We start from the raw sequence: 12093 nt of genomic DNA, 5'->3' as shown, positions 1-12093 counted from the left end.
TCCCTTCTAGAAATATGCTTCACTAATAGTTAAAACCAGACTTTGAATGGGCCTCATTGTATGCAAAAGGCCACCACAAACATAAAGAAAACATCATACCCAAGAAATACACTAGTTTAACGCTGCTGAAGTATCAGTCAGTCAAATGAGCCTATGAAATTCTTCTATTACTTGAAAACACAAATTCTACTGTTGAGGAACTACTTATATAACCAGAGTGAAGTTAAATTAGAGTTAACTTTAAGATGAGGAAATGAGAACACTTTATGCCCTGGATTGCAGGCTGTACTGCTCAGGATTGAAGTCTCAGCACTTCACCCAAGTAGATAATTATCTGGAAGCCCGGAGAGTGCAAGTGATAAAATTTACGTGAATATAAACTTTATCAAAAAAGAAAATGGTATTTTTAGGGCCTTAAATTCAGAACTATCACCAACGGAGATGCAATTCTACTAGCTTCAGTGGACCAGGATATATTTAAGTCAGCAGTGACCTTGGCCAAATATATATTTTTTAAAATGGTTGCATTTATTCCAGTTATTCAGACTTTTCTGGTAACCAAGTTTTTTTCAGTCAACAATTTAAATGTTCATTTAATTGTCCAAAGAAACATGTTCATATTTTTGACAAAAACCAAAACTGCATTATTAACTAACTAAATATGCAGTTGCTGAAGTCTCATTCCAGTGAACACTGAGCATGGTCAAGCTTCTGAACTGGACCAAATGTAACCATTTAATTCCATTTCAGGACATAACTCAATTTGTCTGGAATTATCTAATCAAGAAGCCACAGCTTTTTGTTTTTTACTTTTAAACGAGCATTTATACATACAACCAGCACACTTTACAATGAGCAGTGAAAACAGCACAATCCCCAACATCAGTGGTCCAAAACTGAGAAAGTACCTTTTGAAGCATCGTATGCCTGGGAAGACATTTATTTCTTCCATATGATAAAAGTCCATCTTTAAGCTCACCTGTATGTTCAAGTTGCAGATGAAATCTGTTAGCTACGGGGGCTTTTGTATAGGAAGTAACTGGACTATATTTATGCTCATATGCCCACTTGATCAAACTCTCATGTGATGAAGGAATATCAGGTATTACTGATTTACTCATAGTCATGGATCGTTCTGTTTCCTTTCCAAAACCAATACTATTTGATGTCTGAAAACAAAGAAAAATATGGTTCATTACTTACCATTTAAGGATACTTAACATGGACTAGGGACAGTGATTTCATATTTTGTCAAAAAATTTTACTCTGTTAGTAATAGCAAACCGAGATCACCTGGGAAGTAAAATAAAATAAACTCTGCCACCCTAAAAACAGAACTGCTGCACACATGGAGAAAGTTTTCTTGTCCAAATAAGCAAGTCAAAAGGATTAATAACAAGCATCTCTAGCTGTCAAAGGGGCAGATAGAAAATATTCATAGATATTACATTTCAACTTTCTTTTAAGTGCTTGGCATCTTATGTTTAAGTATGTATTGCCACAAAGCTAAAGGTACATGAATTTATTTTTACATTTACAGTTTTACTATTATTACTATAACAATTCTATTATGAATGACATAACAAGCTGAAAATACTCACACAGCAGGAAAGGGCGTGATGACCCATTCAGCAATTTCTCCAATGTGACTGAATTGCTTCTTCTACATATAGATTACATCTTTCAACCTACAGCACACAGCTTTCAATTTCCATGCCTGATTATATTCTCCATCATAGAGACTGCATATTATTTACTTTAGACCTCTCCCTCACTTCTTTGTAATGACCCAATTCTGCATTCTTTAAACACTCAAAGCTTCACAACAGAAGTTAAAGGGAATTTTAGGTGCGCAGTATCTGGTTTTAGGATACTGTTACTAGTTGTCAAAGATCAGTAAAGACCTCTGAACAGAAGAAATAAAAAGGAAGCAATGAATATCTTAATTTCAGTGCCTTATTACTGTTTTAGGTCAACTAATATTTTATTTTCCAATAGATACAAATCTGGATATGATTTATCGCACATTTTCATATTACCACACTGCTTCGACCAGCTGGAATTGCTATGCCATCCCAATTTTGTTGGATCTCCCTCTCTACTTTCCTCTTCTTTTTTGTCAAAATGAGACAGCTGAACAAATATTATCCCAGAACTTTTCTGTTCTAGCTGGCTCCTGACCATTTTCAGGGCTTGTTTATACTTTTCCATGCCACAGCGCGCCTGTAAAAGTTCAGTCTTGCAACAACTCAATGAAACAAAACCAATCACAAGGGCTTTCAGGAATAGGCATACCTTCCTTCATATGCCTGCCCTGTCAACACCCTTGCACAGTGCATGCAATCAACACAGAGCTGCCTAGAAAGCTATTCTGAATAGAGAGATACTTTCAGAAACTGGCAGGCAGTTTTCCTCATTTAATGAACAATTCCTCCAAGCTTCTGGAATCTTCAGAGACTTGTTGTTCTGTGCTTTTTACCTCTTTCACTCTTTGCCCCCCTTAATACATGCAGAATTGATCAAATCTTCCTGCAATTTCACTTCTTTCTTCACTGTACATTCTGTAGCTATGTAAGAAGATAGCCACTCTGAAAGGAGCAATGTGAAGTGCAGATAGCCCAACAAGCACAGAAACTCAAGCTGATGTAAGGACATAAGACTGCAAACAGGATCTGAACACAGCCCATGGAAAACATACTACACATATACTATGTGCAATTATTTCACCTAAACTGTTGTCTCTGTACTCAATTTTGAGTCCATCAATTTTCAAGAAGCACAGCAAGATGGGAAATGATAAATGATCATCTATCGTCTATGAATCTGGACTTCAACTCACGTTCTCTGGACTGAGGCAGCACAGCATTAACCTTTCACTCTCAGTTTGCCAATCCCCTCAAGACTCACACTGAGGGCAAGACACTAGGAAAATCGAAATGCATGGAACCTATTCAACTAATAAAAAAGAACATTGTGAAACATTACCTAATTGTTTAGTAATGTTTCTACGTATTGTCTAAATTTGGGCTTGGAAAAGCCTTTAGCTTAATAGAAATATGAACAGATCCTAAATCCTTGAAGTATATGCTTTTTAATAATAAGTGGTTGTTTGCTTCCCTCCCCCATATAAAGTAGAACAAACACACATTTGGAAAATTAGGCATCTATATGGATGAAACAGTAAACAGTCACAAATCCTAACACAAACATTTAATCTTTAACATATTGGTATTTTCATATACTGTACTTCCTTCTCTTTTTGCTGATCTAAATAAAATATTATTTTTTGCTACCTGTTAGAGAAAATTTTCACTTACACTTTTTTACTTACACTTTCAATGATTACTAAAGGTGCACTTGAACAAAACACAGTAATATTTCTTCTTTATTCTCAATGAAATTGCATCATTTTAAGATATTTTAAAATCTCCTAAAAATACTCTCTCTGAAAATTCGAATCTACAAAGGGGTAGCTTCATGGCTTTGAAATGTGTCACTAAAATGAACTAGTGCACAATTATCTATCGTGTGGAAGAAGAATTAAGTCTAAACATACAATGGTGAACTTTATTAAATAATCCAGAATGAAAGTTTCAAGTGTAACATTGTTTTTTGATCTTCTGTTTACAGATGTGCTAATCCCGAGCAACTAATCTCGATCTCACTCTTTTAGGACCTACTAGATCAGCCCTACCTGTCCATATGATCAAGACATGCCAGGAATCAGAAGGGAATTTCATTATTAACACTAGAAAGTCTTTTCAGACAATTTCCTGAGCAACGCAATCATTTGCTTCCTTAAAATTGGTTTCTCTTAAAACCAAAGATCAAATCCTAAAAGAAATGAGTGGTAGCCTGACAGAATGGCATCTGACATGGATGCATATACGAAGCAAAGGTGTGCCATTGAATGCCTCCATGCAGAAAAAATGGCACCCATTGAAATTCACTGCCACTTGCTGAACGTTTATGGACACCAAACAGTGGATGTAAGTGAGAACAGTGAGGCAGTGGGTGGCACATTTCAGCAATGGTGATAGCAACAGTAGGTCATCTCTGCTGGTGATGTATAGGGGCACAGCATGCAAGCTATTGCTCATTGCTGGTGAAAACACATAGCTAATGGTGGTGCTATGCTGAAAAGAAGTGCTTTGTAGCTGAGAATTTGCTCTATCTAATAGTGGTATTGTATTGTTTGTTTATATCTGTTGTGTTGTTTGTATCTGTTGTATGTGGAAATAAATAGGAGTCATTACTTTCAAAGAGACCTATGTAGATCAAACAGGCTTTGGACCCTTTCAGTATTTAACCTGCATGCATTCAACAAAGAAATAAATACCAAAGAAATTACCAAATAAATTTGTATAAACATAAATGGCTAGAGTTTAACAGTGCATTTTAGTTATTGCAAAACTGTTAACCAATAGGCCACTGGCTGGTGGCTTGAGCCAACATTAAGCTCAACTTTATAATGCACTCAACTCACTACTTAAGAGAGAAATAAGCCTAATCTAATTTTTATTTAGGTTTTTTTTTTTTTCTCTCCAAAAAAGGAAAAGTGCATTTTCTTAGTAGAAACAATCCTGAGTCACAGAGCCTGTGCCAAAAACCATTCTGAATTGCAGCTTCCAATTATGTTTAAGTATGGTTTCAAATGCTCAGCTTTACAGACCCTGGTTTTAAATTTTATAAAACCTATTATTTGCGGTCTAAGAAGAGGTGAGGTCAATTTGACCAAACGCTTGCTGGGGACAGAAATACTGGCAGGGAAGAAGGTTGGAGACCACTAGAATCACAAGTGGAAGGCGCAAAGCAGTTTCCACTTCTAAAGCAACGTGGGTGTATGCCTTATATCTAGAATTATCCATTCTGCTTTCATAGGCATCTTTCCAACTTCTTAGATGAACCTGTAGATCCACTCACCAAATGAACAGCAAGAAAGGAGATGAAGATTCAACTCAATGTTGAGAGTCCTTCAACAGAAATCCAGAAAACATAGACTCTAAATCCTTGCACTAACCACCTGGCTTTTGGGACACATTGGTCAGTATGTAAAGGAGAAAAAAATATGCACAGTTTCTGTACTTACTCTTCGAAACGTTGGTTTGCATCAGCAGCTAAGAATACATTAAAAAAATCAATACGGACTAGTAGTATATCACATTCAAATGGATTCCATACTGTTCATACATAGTACCTCTCAAAAAATAAGGGCGCCATAACTTACAATCACTTCCAGCTTTCCTTGGACATCATGCGACTTGATAACCCAGTTGACCGATTTTTTACACTTGAGGATAAGTACGACATTTCGTTCAAGCTTGGCGCCAGGTTGAGATGGTTTAATGTCAACGATTATATCCACCTGGAAAGCACTGTGTGTGGAAAATAGAGGGAAAGTAAGACCAGAGTGCCAGAAATTTCCAGCTATCAACCTTCTTCCAATCCATCATGTTTCCACTGTCTGGCCAGCTGATTAAAATGCTGGAGGTTATCCCAGACAACACAACATGTGCAAAACAGATTGTTATTCCATTTACTCTTAAATGATTTTGCATTGCAACAGATACAAGTATTTTTTAGACAAATGTTTTTGTTTGTTTTTTTGTTTACAAGAAGTGTGCTACTCATTTCGGCTATTATTTGGGGCAGGTTAGCTATATGGCAAGCAGTTTGACTTACACTCTTTGCTTATTTCACTGCAACTGTGCCTAAATATAGCTGTTTCAGTTTCCTCTGGGTATAACTGTATTAAAGTTCAAAATATCTTAAAAAAGCAAAAAGACAAGCAAGTTAATACCAAAAAACACACAAATACTGTATCAGGCAATGTCTCTGTCTATGTAGTTAAATCGTTGAAATTACTTTGCTTAGGATCATGTATGTGTTGAGGAATTAAGCTGTCCTATTTAGTTTCCAATACTTCTGGATATATACTTTAAAAAGACAAGAAAACAGATGTACAGCCTACTGATCACTGGAAAATAGATGAACGCTATCCAGATTTTCAAGACTTCGGTGCAGTAAGTAGAGCAATAACATTTCTTCATGCAAAATATTAATTCAACATAAAAACCTTCACTTCCAGATCATCTTACAGGAACATATGTCTAAGAATGTGCTCATCTCCAAATATCAAGTTTCAACTAATACTCTACATTGAGACTTCATATCTTGGCATTTTTTGTTTTATTTCATGTAGCTTTACACATATTCAGCTCGGCTTCTGTGCAGATAAACTTTGCAAAGACAGCTGAGGAACTATTTATGAAGCAAGCTGAAATTTAACATACTCATTGTCTTTTTTAATATTGTAACACTTCAATATTTTGCAGTGTTATCATCTAAAAAACCAACTCCTACAGTCAGCCAACACCAAATGCCCAGAGGAATAGAAACAGGGCCTTAATCATTGCGTAACACTGTAAGGGACTTATGGTGATGCTGCTGCAAACTAATACCACGATTCAAAATGGGGTTGCTATCCACTGCCACACATAGAAAAACCATTTGGACTTAACTACTTGCCTTCCATCACCTCAGCGCTTTCTTACTCTGCCAAGATTGCTAGGCAAGAGAGTATTTTCAGGCTCTGGATTCAGCATAGTGCAATGAGATAATTAATCTTCCACCTCTGTCTCCCTATGTGATTTCCTGATTAGAGATGGGAAATATAATGCATAAGGAGCAGAAGTGGACAATGCTAGAAAACCAGAGTCTGCAGAAAGCAGATGGCATTTTAATTCTACCCCATCTCTGTTGAAATTCTGTTGTTCTTCTTGCAAAAATAAGTTTCATGTCAAATTTCTGTTCTAGCAACAACACTCAGCATTATGAAGAGCTTTTTCAGGTGTGATTATCTGAAGCAAACACCATTCATATGTTTCCACTAAGATCCAAAAAAGACAGGCAAAGGATGAATGCTTTGACCATCTTAACTCCAAAGTTTACAGTACTTTTGACAATTTAGATAACCTTAATAACACATACAGAAAGTTACATAATTTTCCCTAACAACTATTTATAAATAGGCTGTTGTCAACCCTTTTTCTCATAGATTATCAAACTATACCTTAACCTCAACCAGAAACATTATAGAAAATATTGCTATGATTATGCAGAACTGTGGCACTCTTGCCATGGACCACGGATCACTCATGACCTCTAGACCGCTGTTTGGGAATCAGTGCCCTTGTTTTGCTGTTAGTCATCAATACCTAAGACAAATCAAGATTACTTTTAATTCCTCTCTCACCTCCCCATTCAGTGAGCTTATTATAATCCCTGTCAGATTCTGTCCTTATTCGTACTTCCTTATTCATTTCATTCGAAAACATCAATTGATTGAGCAAGATTTCAGTCTAGAGAAGGAGGGCAGAGTAAAATCCATTAAAACTGTGCATTATGATCTTGACCAGAAAAATTCTGGAAACATGAAGCAGAATCTTTACATGATGAAGAACTAGGTTCTACTTAAGGTAAAGTATTAAGGCCCAATCTCTTCCTGTAATGATGAAATGACTAAAATGTCTATCTTCATTCCAATTCCAATACAGAAGTGAAATATCTAGCTGTGATTTCAGATTTGATACCTTTCAAGATACCTTACCTGTACGGATTGGAATTTGGAGTGATTAGCTCAATTATGTGAACTTCCCTTTCTTGGACCAAGTTAGACATTAGGCACCCCTCCGCTCTTTTTGGTTGTAGGTATCCCGCAAGGTAATTTAAAGAGAGAAAATTCTTTTCTATGTTGCACGTGGGAGGAAAAACTTGATCTGAAGGAAAAAAGAAAAGAAAAGAAAGTCTTAAGTAGCTTTATGCATAAATATCAACTTACATTCATATATGTATAGCATCTACTTCAACACAGCACTGTATTTTATGATGCGGATTTCTAGCACAAGATGTACATCTATTACCAATCTTAAGTACTTAGGAGAAATCGTCACCATGTTGAAAGGGAGGTAACTTGTGCAAAAATACAGCATTCCTCTGATCAGGGACATGATTTAGCAGAGGGCTGATAGAGTTGAGGTAGTACAGTTAGGTTGCAGTTGGACTTCATGATCTTGAAGGTCTTTTCCAACCTGAGCAATTCTGTGATTCTAAAATGCATATTTTTAAACTACAGATTTAAATATTTAATGAACTCCCTCTCTTCCCCCAAAAGAAACCTGGAAACAATACTGAAGGAAAGCATGTGAACATGAACAACATGTTTAATTTCCTTGTCTCATATTTCTTTTGAAATTAACTCAAAACTTCTGTGTTAACTCCTCCCTTTAGAATTTTTTTTCTTGTTATTAAAAACTTGCCATATTTAAAAGATCACAGAGAATATATTCCATTTCCATATTCAGTATATTTTCCAATATTCTGTGTAGTCAGAATCAGCTTTGTCTAGAAATATCGCAGTTCTCTTATGCATGGAAAATTGAATACAGCAAGAAAAGGATGAAATAAATGGTTGATATAATACTCATTGTTGAAGTGAGGAAATCCTAGAGAAGATAATCTCTCTTTTGGTTTTAACTGTCTAGCTGATCACGTACATTAACTATCATACAAAATTAAACAAAAAATAGTCACTTGGTATGAAGTCCTCATGCACAGCAATCTTGCTGCGCTCCAAGAACCAGCATATATAAATAGTTCATTTCTGAGATAGCTTTACATATGAATTACCATAATACACAGAAGGACTAAGTATCATGCTCAAGACAAAGTCTTATAAGAACAGAATTCCAAACCGTTGCCACTTTGGCCTTTACTTTACAAAGAAGGCTTTCCTATTAAGATCAATAGCACAACAGAAAAAATTAAAACGAACATAATGCATTATGCATGTAAAGCTGTGGACAAACTCCTAGAAACTGAGTGGAGATCACTGTTTGCATTTGCTTCCTAAATCAGAGCTGAAATGTCATCCCTGAAGTGCATTTGCATGTAGTACACAACTTCTCAGAAAGCTCAGGGACTTCTATGACCCCAACTATCATGGAAACAATTAGGAGAATTTCTTCTCCTGATCTTACACAAAGCAGTCTTTGAATATTAACCTTGTTGCCTTTTGTACAGAACCTGTCAAAGCTGCATGAGGCCGTAACTCTTCATACTGTGCAAGCAAAGCACTCCTCCAACATCTGGTGCATGCCCTGCCAGATTAGCCTTGAATGCAGCTGCACTCCTGCCAGCTCCTCCCACAATAGCACAGAATGGAAAGTGATCCCAAATGATCTATACTGAGCCTGAAGTTATATATATATGCTCATACTTACACACAGATATTATGTATTTGCTTCTCAGTTGCTGTGCTACAACACAGTTAAACCCATAAAACATCAGCCTCTAAGCAGTGTGTGGGTAATCACCACACGTGCTATCACTGGCCATGGCAAAGCACTCTCCTCCTGCTCCTGGCCCTTCCCTACTGCGTCGGCACAGCTCAGGGAACCGCTGCTCTCGCTGCCACCAGTGCTGATGCTCCCCAGCCTGGGCCCCTGCTCCTCACACGCCTTTCTTCTGTGCTCATTTTAACTCTGTCAGTAGATCCTTGATATACACATTTACTTCCCCCCGTCTTAACCAAAACACATTTTTCTCAACCAGTTACCAAGATTTGGCCTGTAAGAGAAAGGGAGATTCATTTCTTCTTTCTTTGGTCACCATACTTTTTTTTCTTCTTTTTCTTTCTTTCAGAGCTGTTTATTTACTTTAAAAGGGTGCTTCAGGTGTCTGCAATTAAACTGATCAAACAGTCCCCATGAGCCCATCTAGAAGCCTTAGGCCTCCCTAATCTCCCCAGGCACCAAGATGAGGCTCCTCTGGAACAGCACCAGGTGAGCCATAGACCCACAGCTGGTGAGCCCTGCTTGCCACAAGTGTGCAGTCCTGCCTCAGCCCCAGGAGTTCCTGTGGGCAACGCCTCCATTTTAAAGAGGACAGCCAGCATCTGCTCTCTTCTATACACATTAGGTGTCACCTACAGTTCTTGGCTAAACTGGATAAAACTTGAACACCAGCTTTAACTCATAAGATTTTTGTGCAAATGAGAGCTGTTAATCAGGTGTCACCCTCCAAGACATGCACTCTTGGCAGCAGCAACTTAATTCAGCAATAAAAATCCCATCCAAGCAGAGCTCGCCTTTCAAAACTCTAAGCTAGGGATGAGCAAGGTGTCTGCTTGCCTGAGCAAGGTTCCCTCTACCACTCCAATGCAGGGCTTTTTTCAGGAGCACTTCACAGTTCACTGGCCCTTAGCACTACAGAGATCAGCACATCAACTTAAAAGTGGCACTGCATTAGAAAAATGGAAAAAAGCAGCTGCAGTCTTTGCAAGGAGGGTGGAAGCTCTTAGCAGCACTCACCGTGAAGCAGTGAGCTGAAGCAATGGCAGGACAAACCACAGCACAGCGTACAAACCTACAGTACTAAACCCAGCAAGTCTGCATGCATGAGTGAGTACAGGGCACCAACTCAGCAACAAGACTGAAGCTCCAGCTTCTCCCAGGACAGGAGCACAGTGTTAGTTTGTAAACAGATTATACGTGGAGTCTTTTTCACACCTGCCTTATAGGATCTGATAGCAATTATGGCTATCACTGTGTCACCTCTTTTATCGCTAAAGTCCAGCTGACCACAACGCCCCTACCCTGTGGGCCTCCTGGCACAAAATCCTCACACTGGCCCGTTTAAGTTTCCAGTGTGCTCACCACCCCTGCAGAGCTGGATCAGCCACACTCAGGCTCTTGATGGATGGAATCAATAAGATTCAGGTGTGCCTGGCCCTGATCCAGTTTTGACAGGCTTCCACACTCAGCTGCCTTTCACTTGCAGCTTCAAAACTGATTTCAGAGACTCATGGCATCAGAAGCAGTTTTATTCTATGAGAGATTGTCCTTCTTCAGATTTTTTTTCCCTCCTGCTCGAATTTTCTTTTCCTTGTATTCAGCTAGAGCACCGACTTCTCAAATGTTACACCTTCCAATTTCAGATATTTCTAACTTGAATAAAGATAAAACGACAGTATTCATCTAACTACCCACATTAAAATCTGTATTAGCTGTGTAGAAATGAATGACTTTATGCAGCCTGTTCTAAATTTTGCGTAACACTAGCTGAGAATTCACAGACTGGCAACTGAGGGTACGTGACTGTGTAGTGTGATTTTTGTAGGAAAAGCTTGAGCTGCCTTCAGCATACGCTGTAGCTTGTGGAATTCACTGATTCCATTGTTCACTCTGCAAAGAAGCAGATCGGGTCCACGTCCCACGTGTTTTTCATAGAACTTCTTGCATGACTGCTACAGTTCAAGAACTGACCCTCTCCCTGTCCAAGAACACACATGCATGATCTCTCCACTTCGCCCTGCCCCTTTATTTCTTCTGCCAAGAATTCACGTCTAAATCAAATATGGTTACAGCTGAGCTAGTTTGTAGGAGCCTTCTCAGAAACCGACGTTGGTTGCTTGCCAAGTTCCATTTTGTGTATTTAACTCCTAATTAAATTGTGTTTAAATACATTCTAAACGTGAGGTAGAGCTCTCAAATTTAGCTGTTTAGTTTGACTGGAGATGAGCAAAGCAAAAAACAATTTTATCTGTTTTTTGACATATCTAATTGAATGCTTATCTCTGTAACACAGAGACCACTACTCCCATACATGTGTTCCAAGAGCACTTTAATAACCTAATAAATGTATTTCTGAATGATCTTCTGGCATTAGAATACAAGACTGGTGCCAAGCAGAACAAAAATCATGCAGGGGAATCCTGTACAAATTTGGCAGGTTTTGAATAAAACCAACACAGCCATGCTCTGATTTGGGGGAACAAGCCTCATGCTTCAGGAAATCTAATGATCATATACAGGTGGTGAAGAATAGGCGTTTTTGCCACAGAAGACTTTGGGTTTGGTTGTTTTTTGGTTTGGTTGGTTTTTTTTTTTGTTTTGTTTTGTTTTGGTAGCCAACTAGTTCCACTTCGCAGGAGTTTCTCTAGAAATACTGCTGAAGTGCTAGTAAGTTAAACAGTCTGCTGATGCTCGTCAATGCTGAGTCCCCCAGTCCCTTTTGGACGTTGTTAAAAGTGTT

At 38.1% G+C, this 12093-nt stretch overlaps 1 protein-coding gene across 3 annotated transcripts in view; it reads right to left on the bottom strand.

Annotated features, from left to right (window-relative positions):
• TGFBR3 (transforming growth factor beta receptor 3) overlaps positions 1-12093 on the bottom strand; it is a 109901-nt gene that overhangs the window by 24236 nt on the left and 73572 nt on the right. For all 3 annotated transcript variants that reach the window (NM_204339.2, XM_040704478.2, XM_040704479.2), the window contains 3 exons: positions 7610-7778; positions 5228-5375; positions 980-1169 (listed from right to left, as the gene is read on the bottom strand). In NM_204339.2, the coding sequence (NP_989670.1) occupies positions 980-1169; positions 5228-5375; positions 7610-7778 (507 nt within the window). The remainder of the gene's footprint in view (positions 1-979; positions 1170-5227; positions 5376-7609; positions 7779-12093) is intronic.

This window comes from Gallus gallus, chromosome 8, assembly GCF_016699485.2.
Source record: "Gallus gallus isolate bGalGal1 chromosome 8, bGalGal1.mat.broiler.GRCg7b, whole genome shotgun sequence".
Classification (NCBI taxonomy): Eukaryota; Metazoa; Chordata; class Aves; order Galliformes; family Phasianidae; genus Gallus; species Gallus gallus.
Note: the sequence above shows the minus strand (reverse complement) of the source record. Positions and strands in the feature narration are given on the sequence as shown.